Genomic DNA, 18,390 nt, shown 5'->3' with positions numbered 1-18,390 from the left:
CGACTCATAGCAACCCCTCTTTGGGTTTCCGAGGCAGTATCACTACGGAAGTAGGATTGCCCAACCTTCCTTCCGAGGAGTGGCTGGTGGGTTAGAACCGTCAGCCTTCTGGTTAGCAGTCAAGTGCCTTAGGCACTACGCTACCAGAGCTCCTCGTCAACCTACGTTGTTGTTGTTGTTATTTGCCGTCGAGTCGGCCCCGACTCATAGTGACCCCTCCTTGGGTTTCCGAGGTAGCATCATTACGGAAGTAGGATTGCCCAACCTTCCTTCCGAGGAGTGGCTGGTGGGTTTGAACTGTCAGCCTTCTGGTTAGCAATCAAGTGCCTTATGCACTATGCTACCAGAGCTCCCTCGTTAACCTATAGCAGACTGTTTTACTATTTTAATTATAGAACTAATAAATTAATTCGACTTATACTACTGCAATTAGATCAGTGGTGGTGTTTAATCTGTGGCTACTGGGGAATGTTACTGAACACAAATCACAAATTTATGCCAAAACAAGTCCTAAAGGGGGTATCCTTCAGCACCCTTTCCTTGCAAACTTTGTGTGTGGCTTTGGCCAAAACTAATGCAAATAGCTACAGAAATTAGCAATAGATTCTCAAAAAAAAAAAAAAAAAGGGCCTAAAGTGCACAGGTGCTGCACACCCTAACAGTAATCACTGGCTCCCAAGCGCTGCAGAGACCTCAGCAAAGTCAGTCACAGCACCTGCTTCCGGGGCAGAGCAGTGCCTTCAAGGTAATGCCACAGCGTGGGAAGGTTTAGCCTGTGCAAAAATGCTTACCCTTGTCCTTCCCGCTCTAAATTCTGAGGATTCAAATGAAGGGCAGGGTAAGAAAGCTAAACCCTCTGGAAACATCACTGTAATCAATTGTTCAACCTCTGCAATTCAGTACCAGTCCATTAGTTGCTCATTTTAACAGGAAATTTCCTTCTTTCTCTTGCCCTGTCTGTGAACAAGGGATTGTGAAAGGGGAGGAGGGTCATTTATTTGTTGAGTACCTGACTGGGTACCAAACCCTGCGAACAACTGGCAACTCTTCTCTCCCTTAAACTTCACCATAACCCTGTAAGTGTTAATACCATTTGTCTTCCCTTTTTACAGATAAACAGACTCCTTTAGATAACTAGATAGGCAAGACATCTGAACAAAAGTGAAAGCCAATCATTCAGAAGCTTTAAAAAGCCAGGTTATGAAATTAGCCTAAACTTGTGCTTACATTTTGTTTTGTTTGGGGGTAAGGGGACATTTTGGCCCTTTCACCTTCATGTTTTTCATGGTAGGGATCTGGCTACATAAAAAATTACTTTTGCTCATGAGGTCCATTATACTAGTCACTTTTTTTGTTTGTTTGTTTGTTTTGGTCTATGTTTGAAAATTTCTGTAATAAAAAAAAATTTCAGAAAAACATTCTCTTAACCATAAACCTGACCCAAAAAGCAACGCCTACCTAAAGTTAATTTCCCCTAGTGCCAAATGAAACTCAAATAAATCCAGATCTCCTAATTCATACAGATATTAAGATTCTGAATACCAATACTTAACAAAACCAAATGAAAAGGTCAGGCATGCCAAGTCAACAATGAAACAGAAAATTAAGCCAATACCAAAACCAAAACATTTTACTTCCTCTCACTCCCACATTCATACACACTCCCTCTCTGAACAATGAAGGATTCTGGTCATCCATTCGAGACAATGCAACTGATGGGTCTAGCACAAGTCAGTTCAAGCTTTTACTGAAAAAATAGTCCCAGGATTATTTTCATATTATTGTACAGAGGCAAGAGTCTGTCTCCTTCCACCCAGTAACAGAGAGCACAAGAGACCACCTGCTGACGAGTCACAGACTCACTTTCCATACATCCACGGGGTTTTCCACTTTCAGAGAGTGTTTCTTCCTCATCTCTTTGGACCAAGTACAAGGTCAAACAATTTCTCACTTCCTGACAGATATACTTCTCAAGGCAAAGATTATCAAATATACTCAAGACATGAAGGTAAGAAGCTTTAGCATAGATTTGTAAACAGCACCAGAGCCATTAACCTCAATATTTTTCTAATTAAAAATTAGAAACAATGTTCCTAGCAATATAGAAGAATCACTGTGTCTACCCCATTCTAAATGGAGACTGATTGTTTTCTTATGTTTAATTTTTTCATCTAGATTCCAAGTTTTAGATACAAAACAAACCATCAGTCATTAGTAGATTCATTTGTGATTTGTCATTTCAAAGCATTATTATATACATGTAAGAGTTAAAATCCATCTTGAATTCTAAATGGGCAAAATGTAGAACTCTCACTTGTCACATGCCCACAAACTAGCACCCACACAACTATCAATAATCTAACTGCACTGAGCACATGATTAATCTGAAATGGCTCAATGAATCATAAACCAAAAAAAAAAAAAAAAACACTGCCATCGAGTTCATTACAACTCATAACCACCCTATAGGATAGAGTAACAGACTGCCTCATCCTTCTCCCACAGAGCAGCTAGTAGGTTCGAACCACCAACCTTTTGGTAAGCAGCCAAATGCATTAACCTCTGCACCACCAGATCTCCTCAACAAATCATACTTTTGGTTATAATTAACATTTTACAAACCCACAGTTTTTTTAATTTGATCATTTTAGTTCCTCAACTTGAAGCCTTGATAGTCTGATGATGTTGTTATGTGCTGTCAAGTCATCTCCAACTCATAGCAACCCCTCCTTGGGTTTCCGAGGCAGTATCACTACAGAAGTAGATTGCTCAATCTTCCTTCCAAGGAGTGGATGGTGGGTTTCAACCACCAACCTTCTGGTTAGCAGTCAAGTGCCTTAGGCACTACGCCACCAGAGCTCCTGATAGTCTGACAGTAGCCTTTAATAAAAAAATAAGTAAGGAATTGGCTTGTTGTGCATTTCCAGACTTCACATCTGAATGAGAATCGCTGGGTGGCAAAAATGGTTTGTGCTTGACTACCAACCTAAAAAGAAGCCCTGTTTGGGACCATAGTCACAGGGGACATTAATCTCAATTGGCATAATATACTACACAAAACACTGTTCCACCTCCTACTTTGGCAAGTAGCGACTGGGATCTTAAAAGCTTGCAAGCAGCCATCTAGATGCAACAATCGGTCTCTTCTCATCCAGAGCAAAGAAGAATGAAGAAAACCAAAGATTCATGGAAAAAATTAGTCCTAGTGACTGGTACACCATGCAATCTGCAGCCTATATAACTATGAGACCAGAAGAACCAGATGGTGCCCAGCTACCACTGTCAACCACTCAGAGGGGGATCTATGGAAGAGATCCTAGATAGAGAGGAAGAACGATGTGGAACAAAACTCAAAATCATTTGGGGGAAAAAGGGGAGGGTACATTCGCTGGTCCGACAGACCTGGTGGAACCCCTGAGACTATGGCCCTACCTGCCCTTCAGGTCTGGAATTGAACCCACACCTGTGGCCAAACAAAAGACAGGCATATGAGTTGAACATTTACCTGAGGTAGATACACTCCTTGGAAAGAACAATCATGGGAGAAAAAAGGGCTGTTTATGCACAGGGAGACAGCTCAGGGGGCAGGAGTACATGGAGGGATGAACATAGGAAGAGGTGACTATCGGGAGGAAGTGGGAAGGGAGCTGTTGCATTGCAGTAAATTGTAGTCAATGTCATGAGACAACATGTGTGTGAACTGCTGTATGGAAAGTGAATTTGCTCTGTAAACTTTCACCCAAATCACAATTTAAAAAAAAAAAAGCAGCAGCAGCAGCAGCAGCAGCAGCAGCCCTGGCGGCTCAGTGATTAAGTGCTTGGCTGCTAACCAAGAGGTTGGCAGTTCAAATTCACCAGCAGCTTTGTGGGAGAAAAGATGTGGCAGTCTGCTTCCATAAAGATTAAAGCCTTAGAAACCCTGTAGGGCAGTTCTACTCTGTCATATAGGGTCACTGTGGTAGTTCAGTTTGTGTGTCAACTTGGCTGGGCCTGGCTGAGTGGCTGGGCAGCTGGATGTAGTATTCCCCATGATGAGACTTGTAATCAACTCCACGGTGGAATCTACTGTGAGCAGCTGAGTATGTGGTCTGCTTCCTGTATTTAAGCAGAAGCTTGGGAATGGTCTCTAGTATATGGTACGCTTGGACCCTGCACGTAGCTGTGTCATTGTTCAGCAGCTTCCCATGCTCCGCCAACCTTGGGACTTACAATGAACTTGAATTAATGGCCTGCCGTGTGGTTTGGTAACATTGGAACTGTGCCTTTTTACTTGTCAACCTTAGGGCTTCTGAGCCTCAGCAGCCAGCAGCTGTCTGAGTAAAGAAAAGCCTCTAGCTCCAGTGGGCTGGGTGCAGGAGGCAGAGCTGGACCCCAAGGTCGAGGGGCTTTCACTCAGTCCCTAGAGCCTGGCACTTTGAACTTGGACTTAAAACCTCCAACTTGTAATAATAAACTTCTGTTTGTTAAGGCCATCCCATTTGTGGTATATTTTCTGTCAGAGTGGCACTAGGTAGGTAACCAGAACAGTCACTAAGAGTCAAAATCAACTCAACAGCAAACAACAGTTTCAACCATCACAGAGGTTGGCAGTGCAAGTCTACTCAGCATCACCATGGAACAAAGGCCTGGAGATGTGTTTCCATAAAGACTACAGCCAAGAAAACGCTATGGAGCAGTTCTACTCTATAACCATGGGGTTATCATGCGTTGGAATCAACTTGATGGCAATGGGTTTGATTTTTGGTGTGCCAGACAGTATTCTAGACAGCAGTAGGGATACCACAATGAACGAGAGAGCAGAGGTCCACGTTTTGAACCCCGAACTAGAGAATACGCAGCACAGGAGTCAGCCCAAGGGTAAGGAATGAGTCTAGGCTATGTCTGATACTCTTCAAGGTGAAAGAGAAGGGCCTCAGCATGCCAATCTACCCTTCTCCACTGGTCCAGGGAGCACCCGTGTTATCAAGAAAACTCATTACTCAATACCCTCACCAGACTCTGCTCAGGAAACAGAAGGTGGAAGTATTTCCTGTATATATGAACATCACCAAGAACATACATGACCGATAGGCCCAAGGGAGTGAGAATTAAACTAAATGTCTTTATAAGAAGTTCTTGAAAATTCTTTTTACTGTCTCAAGTTATTTTACAATTAAAATATGTTCACTATTATTCCTGGCAATTAAAAAATGTTACCACCAATCAAAATCAGTTGAACTGACCTTCAATTAAACACACTGTTTCAGGAGTACAAAATCAGTCAAACTCTGAAAATTTACTGAAGTAAAGCCATGCTCTCTAGCTGATGGCTTTAAAAAAATAGTAAGAGATATGATATCTGCTTTGTTTATCAGTGTACCCCCAAGTCTAGTACAATGTGGGGTCTAACACCATGACTGAATTCATGAATTTAGGTGTAAGGAAACAGCCAAGTCAAGCAGACACAAAGTGAAGCTTGTAAGTTCTTTCTTATCACCCTAAAATTAAAAAAATTTTCTAAGCACTCAGCTGCCTTTTATCACTCATTATCATTCACATTTAGATAAACAGTTCTGCAGTTCAGCTGCTATCAGAGGGAAGAAATTGCAATTGCCCAATTTGGCCATGTCAGAGTGGCAGAAGCCCAGTAGGTTTTACATGTTTTATGTTGCTATTTCCTCATTCTTTAGCACTCTCTTCCTTTTCTAATGTTATGAAGGAAATGAAAAAATAAAAATTCTCAATCATACTCCATCTAGTCGTCTATTCTTCTGGGGACCATCCTGGCCACCCATCCCTCATCGCCAGCTAACCACCCTGTGCTTGTGGGGTGGACTGGGGAGGCAATGGGGAAATGGAATGCTCTGGTGAATAAAGAATTACCAGTTCTCAAAGAATCAGAAGACCAAAGAACCACACAATACCAACTCAAGTCCTACCCCACAGTCAGCCTTCATTATAATCACTAAAAAATCAAAAACCAAACTCACTGCCATCAAGTCAATTCTGACTTATGGAGACCCCCTTTGGGTTTCTGAGGCAGTAAGTCTTTATAGGAGTAGATTGCCCAATCTTTCTTCTGCAGAGTGGCTGGTGGGTTTGAACCACCAACCTTCTGGGTAGCAGAGCTCCTTATAATAATCTCTAGTTGTTATTAAATGTTGTTGTTGTTATGTGCCGTGGAGTTGGCCCCGACTCATAGCGACCCCTCCTTGGGTTTCCGAGGCAGTATCACTACGGAAGTAGATTGCCCCATCTTCCTTCCAAGGAGTGGCTGGTGGGTTTGAACCGCCAGCCTTCTGGTTAACAGTCAAGTGCTTCAGGCACTACACTACCAGAGCTCCCTTATTATTAAATAGCAAAGTACAAAAGGTGTTGGTTAATGGAGATTTGGTGCCAACAATATGCCAAGTAAATCTGACTTTCTCTTACCATCAAAATCATTAAGTCCATTTATTTCTGTATGCAGAAAAAAAAGAGCCCAGTGCTTCCTTCACTATGTTCGCTAATCTATCATACTCACCAAACCGCTCTTCTATACCATGTCTACCAGGAAACTGTATTTTCCCACACACCAAAGTCTTGGTGTCCCAACATCTGACCCTATCTTACATGCACTTTCAGAGAACTTGCAATTCAAAGCTGAAAACATTAAAACTGAAAGTTTATCTCAGCCTTATTGAACAAAATAATCAACAAACAAGAAACATCAAGTAAAATATAGACAGTACCCGTTTCATCTGAAAAGGTCTGAATCTGCAGCACATCTCAAGGTCGCAGACAGTTACGATTTTAAAGACAAAGAATCAGAAATCAAAAATCATCATCAAATTTACTCAAACAAGTTAGAGCAAAAAAAACCAAAGCATCTACAAAAGTCAGATCAGTCATAGTTTGTATAAAATTCCTATCAGTACCTTACAAAAACTCTAAAACTCACTGCCGTTGAGTCGATTTCAACTCACAGCAACCCCTCCTTGGGTTTCCGCAGCAGTATCATTATGGAAGTAGATTGCCCCATCTTCCTTGAAGGAGTGGCCGGTGGGTTTGAACCGCCAGCCTTCTGGTTAGCAGTCAAAGCCTTAGGCACTATGCTACCAGAGCACCTTATAAAGACCTTCAAAAAACCAAACCAAACCTGGTGCTGCAGAGTCAACTCCCACTCACAGCACCCCTAGAGGACAAAATAGAACTGCCCCATAGGGTTTCCAAGGCTGTACATCTTCATGGAAGATTGTCTCACCTTTCTCCTGAGGAGAGGCTGATGGGTTCAAACCACTGACCTTTCAGTTATCAGCCAAGCGCTTAACCACAGTGCCACCAGGGTGCAAGGCAGAAAAAAGGGTGGACACACTGGAGGGAGCAAGAGCTCAATAAAAACACGTAACAAAGTAGCACATAAAAAGGGGACGGAGTAGTTTGGGGCATAAAGAATTCAAAGTCACTTCAATTAGGATTAATACCAAAAACAATCCCCCCCTACCCCCCTCCCGGAGTAAATGCAATCCAACCTTGGAGAAGCTGACTCATTCAGACAACTGTACTCCTTCATTTCATTAATGTTTACCTGTATATGATGTGCTAGGCACCATCCCAGGCACAAAACAATTACAATCCTGAAAACTTCCCCATATCATTACTCTAAAAATTATGAGGATATGGATAAAATGAGCTTTTCTGAATAGGTTAAAGGATTAAATACTTTTATTTAAAATATATACATAAGTTCATCATGAATCTTAAAGCCAGGCTACTATTATCTCTGCCACATCTGGTTTGATTTCCCTAAGTTGACGATTTCGTTATTTTTCTGAACTAGAATAAAAGATTCTTCCTTTTTTTAACTATGCAAACATGACCACAATGCAGTATTTAGGAAAATGGTATTTTCTGACCTTCCAGAAAATACATACAAGTAGTCCCCCCGACTTACAACATATTCGAGTTAGGACATCTTGTCATTAGTAATATGTTACAGCGTGTAATTTGCTGCTGTAATCATTTGCAGGTGTTCAATTTTATGATTTACAGTTCAAAACTGCTGGATTTAGAAAGATACTAATGATAAAAGGCAGTAATAATGAAAATTTAAAAAAAAAGAGGTATTCTACTTAACGTCAGAACCAACTTAGATGAACTGTCAGGACAGTACCCCATTGTAAGCTGGGACTACCTGCACATCACGACCATGCCTATAACTTAGGCTTGATGGCTAAAGGTGGAATTCCTCAAAAGAGCAGTTCTACGAGGAAAATGGTATTCGCTTTTCATCTTCCAAGTTTATGGGTGTTCAATACAACCAAGCAAAAGGTTTAAAATCCTAATGATCACACTTTTAGAACCACCTGGAGTGAAAGCAAAAATCCCCACCCCTTTTACTGATATTTACGTGTTTCACAACTCTTAAATAAAAACAATGAACAGCTGTGGGCACTAGCAGCCTTGGATTAAGTTTTAAAACACAACACCGCGTTCTCTCACAATCTACACTTTCCTGTACCTGATATCCTGCAACATTTGTCGCCATCATAATCAGGCCACTCATCGCCTGAGAACTGTTCTTCATAATTGATGACAGCAGCTCAGGCACCTCAGAAATAGTGACCAGGCTCCCGCCCAAGGGATGCACGCTGCCTGGGTCCCTCCGCAGACTGGAAAGGAGAAGGAACGATACCCAGGGTCTGTCTACTAATGGCTGCTCAAACTAACAACAAGGAAAAGATGGGAATTTGAGAAGAGACAGCAGTTCAATTATTCAATGTGATTCCCATGCTTGGGAAAACACTGGATTCAGGGGATCGCAGGAGGAATGAAGCGTTCTTCAGTCCTCCTTGGTCCCTTAAAGCCACCATATAAAAAGAATTACTGGGTCAAAATGTAAAATTCACTTTTATTTAACATCCAGCTACCCAGAGAATCACGGACAGGGCAGGAACTAATGAGTCCAGGGCTCTAGTTCTTAAAAGAAAAAGTGTGAAGCTAGAGAAAGGACTGATGGAGCAGATCAAAATCTGAAAGGATTACCCGGGGACACGAGAGCGCCCACTCAGAAAGAAGGAAAAAAAAGAAGCTCTTGTCATCTGAATAATCTTCTAATAAAACTCTTTCCCTTTTTTTTCCTATGACCAAGATAACAAATGTCTTTTTCCTCTTTTTCCACAATGACTGCAAAGGTAGACACTAAGTGTAAAAATTCTCAGTCTTAAGTTCCCAGGCAAATGCCCTAAAACAAGAGCCTTACACAGTGCAAAGGAACCCCAGTGGCACAGAGATTGGGTGCTTGGCTGCTAACAGAAAGGCCAGTGGTGCAAGCCCAGCCACTTGGCGGGAAAAAGAGGTGGCAGTGTGCTTCTGTAAAGAGTACAGCCTTGGAAACCCTAAGGGCAGTTCAACTCTGCTTTACAGGGTCGCTATGAGGCAGAATCAACTCAATGGCAGTGGAAATACAGTGTCAACTTCTCCCTTCAGCCCCAGGAGTGGAAGCGTGAAGACTGATGATTGTACACAAGCACTCCACCTCCACCCCCAGCAGCAGCTCAGAGCCTACGGCTCAGTATTTCTGAAAGGCGGCAGATGAAGTGAACGGAAAATCTGGATTAATAAATAAATAGAGTGGTGGTGGGGTCCTTACTGGGGGAAGAACAAAAGCCGTTGTTCCTTCCATTTGAAGACTCCACTCACACATGCTCAGGATCACGTGACTTCAGAAATGAAAAGGACCCGAGAATCTGTGAGTCCAGAATCGAGAGTCCAGTTTCCTCAGTTTACAGACGGAAAATTTGAAGTATAAGTTTTATATCTAGTTACTGGGAAAGTTAGATAGGAGCCGAGTCCTCCTAAATCTCAGTCCAGTGCTTAGCAGTCAACCAAGAGACACCTCCTATGGTTAAAGTATCTATTATAAATATATGGAGTAAGCAATATCATGATAAACGAAGAAAATACTGATGTTGTCAAGGATTTCATTTTGCTTGGATCCACAATCAACATCCACGAAAGCTGTTGTTGTTGTTGTTATGTGCCATCGAGTCAGACCTGACTCATAGCGACCCCTCCTTGGGTTTCTGAGGCAGTATCACCATGGAAGTGATTGCTCAACCTTCCTTCTGAGGAGTGACTGGTGAGTTTGAACCGCCAGGCTTCTGGTTAGCAGTCAAGTGCCTTAGGCACTATGCTACCAAATCAAGTGACATATTGCATTGTGCAAATCTACCACAAAAGACCTCTTTAAAGCATTCAAAAGCAATGCTGTCACTTTGAGGACTAAAGTGCACCTGACCCAAGCCGTTAATATTTTCAATCATCTCATATGCATGCGAAAGTTGGACAATGAATAAGGAAGACCAAAGAACTGATGCATTTGAATTATCATGTTGGTAAAGAATACTGAATATACCATGGACTGTCATAAGAACAAACAAATCTGTCTCGGAAGAAGTACCACCAGAATGCTCTTTAGAAGGGAGAAGGTGAGACTCTGTCTCATGTACTTTGGACATATTGTCAGGAGGGACCAGTTGCTGAAGGTCATCATGCTTGGTGAAGAAGAGGATCAGTGAAAAAGAGGAAGACCCTCAGACCGTCAATGACATAGACTGACACAACGGCTGCAACAGTGGGCTCCACCATAGCACTGACTTGAAGATGGCGCAGGCTGGGCAACGTTTCGTTCTGTTCTACAGAGTCAGAGTCAAAACCAACTCAACAGCACCTACCACCACCACAAGGGTTTGCGTCAATCTCTTAGCTAAGAACTTTTACATGCATGTTGTTGTTGTTGTTGTTGTTATATGCCATCGAGTCAGACCCGACTCATAGCTACCCCTCCTTGGGTTTCCAAGACAGCATCACTACGGAAGTAGATTGCCCCATCTTCCTTCCGAGGAGTGGCTGGTGGGTTTGAACCGCCAGCCTTCTGGTTAGCAGTCAAGTGCCTTAGGCACTACGCTACCACAGCTCCCTTTACATGCATAGTCTATTTAATTCTCACAACAACCTTATAAGAAAGGTTGTGTCTTCTATTTAACTGAGTTGATTTGAACCTAGGTCTGGCTGATTCTCAAGCTGATGTTAACACCTATTCCCATGGCCTTATAGGGTCCAACTTGGTCTGATGCCTATCTTTTTTAATTCATCTACCACTTTCTTCTCACTCACTAGAATCCAGTCAACATTCACCCAAGTTCATTCCTGTCTCAGGGCCTTTAGATCTGCTGTAAGTCCCCCAACCTCACTCCCCTCACCTGAATGACTGCCTCTACCTCTTTCAAGTCAAATATCACTTTTTCAACAAGGCTTTCTCTGCCCACCCAATCTAAAATAGCCTCTCAATCACTCTTACTACTACCTGAAATGATCTTGAACATTGGCTGGGTCCTTATTAGAACAAAAGCATCATGGCAGAAGCCTGCCACTGCAATAAAAGCACTATGGTGGCAGAAACGTTCTGCCTTGTTCACTTCTAAAATGCCCAACACCCAAGAGCACCCAACAACAGTAGCTGCTCCAGAAAACTATCTGTTGAATGAATTCTTCTCTCCTACATCTGAACTCATTTAACAGTACCTCACAATTTAGCAATTGATTATACACTGTCTTCTAATTTTCTCTAATTGTTCCTTATAATTAATCTTGCCCTTTCAACCAGATCAGATAATGCCTTAGGGATATCTCATAATTCCCAACCTTTGGCAAGGTAGTAACTAAACCTAGGCCTAAGGGATCATCTATAAAGTTAAAGAAGGAATCAAAAATTTAGAATTTAAATATCTTCCATAGCTAGTAACCTAACAGGTTGTTGTTGTTGTTGTTATGTGCCCTCAAGTCGGACCCGACTCATAGTGACCCCTTCTTGGGTTTCAGAGGCAGTATCACTACGAAAGTAGATTGCCCAACCTTCCTTCCAAGGAGTGGCTGGTGGGTTTGAACCACCAGCCTTCTGGTTAGCAGTCAAGTGCCTTAGGCACTATGCTATCAGAGCTCCTTAACCTAACAGGTAGATTCCCAAATATTAGATGACCAATGGATACAAAAGTCCTTTAATTTTCTAACAACTGTCTAAAAAATACATTTAGTGTGCAAAGGCAGGCTTACCTTTATTGGACTAATCCTAGAAACTAGAAAGAATAACCGTCTGTCACAGATAGTGCTGTAGGTTAGCCCCGTCTTTGAAGCCAACACCCATCTGTTTGTGTCTGACTGTCCTTTACCTTGACCTCTGTCATCCTCCACTTTTCTCTAGTTCTTTCTCACGTCTCAGCAGCATGACACTCCTTCCTTTTCACCTGCTTTGCACAGTTGGATGTGTACAACATTATCTCCCATGATCTAAAAAACTGCAGATTTTAAGGAAGCAAACAAGTCAGTCACATTTGGCCTACCACTTTGGAACTTCGACTTTTCTCCAGGAGCTCTGAGGAGCCCTGGCAGTAACACTGAGAGGCCCTCCCTCCTGGTGATAAGTATGCACCGCATCCACTGCTCCTGCTAAAGATAAACTAATGTCAGGATGGCAGCAGAGTCACCTACAGGATGGAATATCAGTGCTCTACAATAGTGACTGGACTATTTGAATGGCTGCTTCCAAAGATTGTCCAAGCCTAGCAGCTTGTCACTATTAGAGAAATTTCAACTCCAAACCAAGACCTTGCTTCCAATATAGTAAAAATTGCAGAGAGGAAGTAAAACATCCAAAGTCTAGTCAAAAGAGGTGCTGTTTACTTTTAAAACCTGAGCCTGTTTTCCAAATGTGTTTCTAAGATTGACATGCTATAGCCTGAGAAAACGTGTATGTGCGTGTGCATGTGTGTGTGTGTGTTTAGGGAAGAGAAGGTGGCCTAATCAGGGATAAGGCTTGTAAGTTTTCTAAAATGAAAATAGCCCACATTTCCCTGTACCCATTTCATTCCAGAAAAACTCAGAAAATAAGTGCACTGAGGCATTCAGAGGCACACACACACACACACACAAAAGCCCAACAAACAAAAAGGTTATTTTCATTCTTCACTTGACTGAGGGGACTCTGAAATTTTCTTGCAGCTATTAGAGAAAGTTGCATCTGGTTCTATGAAATTGTATCTTATCTAAAATCCGATAGAGCCAGGTGGAACCACTTAGACTATGGCCCATAGCTGTCCTTCAGATCTGGAATTGAACCCACACCTGTGGCCAAACAAAAGACAGGCATATGAGTTGAACATTTACCTCAAGTAGATACACTCCTTGGAGAGAACAATCATGGGAGAAAGAAGGGCTGCTTATGCAGAGAGAGACAGCTCAGGGGGCAGGAGTGCATGGACACAGGGAAAAGGTAACTATGTGGAGGAAGTGGGAGGGGAGCTGTTGCATTGTGGTAAATGTGGTCAATGTCACGAGACAAAATATATGTGAACTGCTTTATGGAAAGTGAATTTGCTCTGTAAACCTTCACCCAAATCACAATTTCAGAAAATAAATAAATAAATAAACTTCTCACTAAAAGTTCAACCAAGATGTAGCTCCAGTTTTTCAAACAGCTTTTTTGTTGTTGTTGCTAAGTTTAAGATCAGAAAAATCAAGTGACTTGTTCAAGGTCATTTGGTTAAATCGGGTGGGATTAGAATTACTGGTTTCTGCATTTCAAAAGTCAGCCACAACTGCAGCATTTCTTAAAATTAATTAAGTCAGCTCTCTCTCTTTCTCTGCCCTCATGTTGCGTGAGGCTGCCTTCTATCCTTACTATGTCTTCTCAATAGACTTTCAGGATCAAGAGATTCCTGGCCAAAAAACAAAAGCAGAATCATCCCGCTCCCTGATGGATTCAAATGAAAATTGGTAACAAAATCAGGTATAACTCCAAGAGGACACTGGAGAAGACCCGAGCTGGGCCTACAGGGAGTTGCATGTGATGGCACACTATTTCCCCAGGTTCATCAGCACTCCACTAGATCAAGTTCACAGCATTCTACCAGATCAACTTTAAAATTTCACCACAATCTAAGCAACTGAACATACATTGAGAAACTTTTTGGTTTTTCCCTTTGTTTTCATACTTCTGCATCAAGAGACTGATTAATATGTATGTGAGACCTCTGATTGGTGGGGAAGAGGAAAACTAGGCCAAGAGGGAAAATTTATTCACCAATTCCTTTCTTCAATAATCAAAGGACAGTAGATTAGCGGAAGTGGTACAACTCTGATTAATAAAACTTAATTGTATGTAATCATTTTCAAAGGGCAAAAATCTCAATACCACCTTAACATATGACGGTACCATAAACTTACTAAGATGTTTTAGAGTCAGCACTTCATACATCTACCTACAAATAGCTCACTTCTGTTATCGTTTAAAGACCTAGTCAGATGGAATATGGATGGACTCTGAGCTCTTGGATTTTTTTTTTTTAAGTTAAAGGATCCTAAGTAAGTTCAAAGTTTTCTTCAGAACCTTAAAAGGAATGGTGATATTTCCACATTGCAGGTGAAACAAGTGATTAAATGAAAACTGTTGTGGGAAGGGGACTGGGGAGAAGAGGCATATCTGCATTTTTATGCACACTACCTTTCCCTTCCCTTTTTTATATCCACCACCTGCTCACACCTTCTGCCCCATGTTTTAGGTTCTATTTTTAGAAATAACAAACCATCACAGAATAACTTTTGTCTCACCCTTGAGCACATATATTTCTCACACCCAAATTTTGAGTCATCTGTACATATTCCTTTTGAATTGATCACAAAAACATCATCATGTCTGATGAAACCCTACTTTGAAAAAATATTATCTGGACTGGGGTGGGGATAGGAAAGAAGTAAGAAGAGCACTTTTATTTATTACAAACAAGCTACAGTCATAGTTAGTAATTCTCATACACAGTTTTCTAGGTCAGGTGACACCCATACCCCCATTTCATAGATGACTGTCGTGTCCAAGAAAATTTCCATTTGCTCTTTAATTACAGATTATTTATATTTGACATTTGTCTGTTAACCAGAAGGTTGGTGGTTCAAACCCACCAGCCACTCCGCAGAAGGAAGACTGGGCAATCTACTTCCGTAAAGATTTACTGCCTTGGAAACCCAAAGGGAATCGCTATGAGTTGGAATTGACTTAAAGGCAGTAAGTTTGGTTTTTTTGATTGTATTTAGAGCTGGCATTAGATCTCAAAGAATCCTGAGCTCATGGTCAGGCGGAGAATTTTACTGGTTATATTACACATGAACAATTTAAAACTTTAACATGATTTTTCTCTCATTTAAATTCAAGTCCACCTATTTCTGAATATAGTTATAACATATTTTTGCAGTAATGACTTCTCTTCAGCCCTTGAGTCCAAAGTGACCACAGGATAAACAAAGCAAATCAAAAGCCAAGGTTGGAAAAAAATTAAACCTGGAAGGCAATACAAGCCTGACACTTTCCACTATGTCAGAAAACAGAAATGTCATTATTTCATTATTTGGAAATGGATTACAGTGAACCATATGAAATTGTTGATATATAACTACTTTTGACCTGCAAAAACCAGAAATTTCACATAGTTCAACCTACTATATTCTAACCTCACTCTTATAACTGTTTCAAATAAGGCCCTAAATCACATAAAATCTTCTATTTCCCTAAAAAAAATAAAAGAAAACCAAACCTGTAGCTGTGGAGTTGGTTCTAACTCACAGTGACCATACAGAACAGAGGAGAATTACCCCATAGGACTTCCAAGCAGACGGATTCATCTTTCTCCAGTGGAGCTGCGGGTATGTTCAAACTGTCAACCTTCTGGTTAGCAGCTAAGCACTTAACCACTGCACCACCAGAGCTCCTTTACAATGCCCTAAATTACCTTAATGCTTTGAAAAGATTTGCCACCCCACTGCCAAAGATGGCCATTTGAAGGCTCAAGTTCATTGAATGGAAAGTAAAACTGCCAAATTACTATGACTGTGTGAACCTTAAAACCACTCCACATCCTTCTTACTGGTTCTTTTTCCCACTAACAGAATTTGAATCCTAAATGCATCTGCCCTTTATAAAGACTTCTATTTAAAGAAGTTGAAAGAACAAAAAGAAAACTCAAGTTCTTCGCCTCTTTCAGTTATCAGTGATACAGCAGTAGCCCATCATTTCACACACGGGTTCAATGACCTAAAAATTGACAGTTGAGAAATTTTAATTAAGTTGGTAAGTTTCATTTCTGTTGGAGAATCTGGCTTCTAACTTTTCTAATCAAAAGACGATTATCATCCCAGTGGGATATATTTTTCCATCTAGATACCTGATTTATGCACTCACACCAAAAATAACTCTTTTTCACTAAAGGAGAAAAAGGGGGCATGGTACCAAGACTGCCTCTAGTCCAGGTCCAAATCCATCATTTCACCTCCATATTTATTAGAGTCGAATATTCAGTATGCTAAGGAACTCTTTTCAATTCCACTCATTACTCACCCCTTCTTCTGCCAAAATTCCTATCTTTTTACCATCTATTCACCAAAGCCATCATCAGACCACATAGAGGGGCGTGTTTCCTAAGACACTTAGTGAACTGTTAGGACAAGCTGATGTTCCTTAATCTGTCTTCCCACACCTGGTTTATAGTACAAAGTATCAATATCAGCCTTTGCATGAAAAATGTTTAAAAAAAAAAAAAAAAAACAGCAGAGAACCTCCTGCTCTATCTGGAAACTTCTCTATTTAGCTAGCTCAGTGTTGACAGTTCAACAGAGAATAGCACTAGTTACTAGAATCCCAAAAGATAGCTCCCTATTGCTAAATCATCAACACTTTCCTAAGACCCAAATAATTCAGAATTCTTATGACAGCATTTACATATCACCCACCCCAGGACCTCCTGATCATTTTTCACTCTAAACTGAGATTTTCTCTAGAACCTCCATGGTGATGCCAAGTCACATCAATACATTCCTTAAACCCACCCACTCCCTTCTTCCTATAGTTACATATAATAATAGCTACCATTTTCTAAAAGCACAGTGATAAGTGCTTTAAAAGGGATTTATCTACTTCAATCCCTAAAACTCTGAGGCTTGCATCAGTATTCCCATTTTACAGATGAGAAAAGCCGAGGGTGAGTAACTTGCCCAAGGTCACACAGGGCAGAGATCAGAATCCAAGTTTGACTTCAGTGTCCTCTGCCCTTAAGCTTCAACAACTGTATTTCCTTCTCATCTCCTCATGTCATAAATGTCTACTTTGTGATCTTAAAGTCTATGCTTGGGGACGTTCAGTGTCCCCAGAGGCTGTCTTTCCTTTAAAGGATGTCTTTGATGAGAAGAGTACCCACTCCATCTTTTCTCCATGCTCCCCCTTCCCACCTGGCACCACTTCCCGACAGCCCTTGTCGTATCCCTTCCTCTAAGGCCAATTAAACTTCCCCTCTGTCCCCAGAGCACCACTGAGGAGCCACGGTCCATTCTCAGGGCCAAGAGCGCAGAAGTGAAAGAAAGGGAAGTGAAAGAAAAGGAAGAGTCCAGACAGCATCCCTTGCCCAGGTTTTGGATTCAGGAGGAAACTATGGCTGAGGACTGGGGGTCTTGAGAACTGGGGACTGGGGGAGGCAGAGGTGACACGGGCATGCCCGTCGGGAAGGGGGAGACGAGGAGGCGTGGGACGCTCAGGAGGTTAGGAGACTGAATGGGAGGCAGACCTCCGTAAGGGAGAGTTGGGGCTGCCACCCGGCGTGGAAAGGGATCTGGCCACTTGGAGAGCGTGTGTGTTGGGGGAGGACCTGGAGGTGGACATAATGGGGAAGTGAAGGGAAGAATGGGAGGGAAGGAGCTCAAGGAAGCAGGGAACCCGGAGGACAAGGATGGATCGCACGGAGGAGGTGGAGAAGCCTCGAGACCCCGGCACGAGGGTATGGTGAGGCGGGGCGGGCGGCCGTGGGGGTTCGGGATGCGGGGAATGCCGGGAACCAGGGCTGGAAGGGACCCCGGGGAGAGGGTCGCTGACGCGGGAGTTCTCGAGCCCAGGGACCGGGAAGTGAGGCGAGGGCGGGAAAGGGGGCCCGGCACCGAGCGGGGGGGTGAGGTGACGGCTTCGACAGGCTCGCGAGGGGATGAGTTAGGAGGGGGCAGGGTGTGGGCTGGAGGCTCGCTGAGAGGCGGAGGTTTCCGGGAGCCCGTCGGGATGCAGAAGGCGGGAATGTCGTGGCGTCCTCCCAGGGTCAGGAGTGGGGTCTCCCGAGGGCCGGGGTCCCCTCAGGGCGGGGCGGGGGTTCCTGGGGTCCCCCCCCCGAAGGCCAAAGCGGCTCCCAATCCCCTTCCTACCTATGCCAGGCGCTACATAGACGAAGTACAGCAGCGAGGACGAAAACGAGAAGAAGAAGAGCGCAGCCAGCAGCGAGCGGCGCGGCAGCCGCAGCCCCCGGCGGGCGCTCATGCTGCAGCTGGGCAGCCGCCTGAGGGCCGGGCCGG

General features: G+C 42.7%; 1 protein-coding gene across 1 annotated transcript in view; it reads right to left on the bottom strand.

Annotated features, from left to right (window-relative positions):
- The window catches only part of B4GALT5 (beta-1,4-galactosyltransferase 5), a 115,733-nt gene extending 97,378 nt beyond the window's left edge, over positions 1-18,355 (bottom strand). The window contains exon 1 of the mRNA XM_007938325.2: positions 18,244-18,355. Coding sequence (XP_007936516.1) covers positions 18,244-18,355 — 112 coding nt within the window. The remainder of the gene's footprint in view (positions 1-18,243) is intronic.
- Between the last annotated feature and the right edge of the window lie 35 nt (positions 18,356-18,390).

Source organism: Orycteropus afer, unplaced genomic scaffold (genome assembly GCF_000298275.1).
Source record: "Orycteropus afer afer isolate SDZICR_OR568_19922 unplaced genomic scaffold, OryAfe1.0 scaffold00049, whole genome shotgun sequence".
NCBI lineage: Eukaryota > Metazoa > Chordata > Mammalia > Tubulidentata > Orycteropodidae > Orycteropus > Orycteropus afer.
Note: the sequence above shows the minus strand (reverse complement) of the source record. Positions and strands in the feature narration are given on the sequence as shown.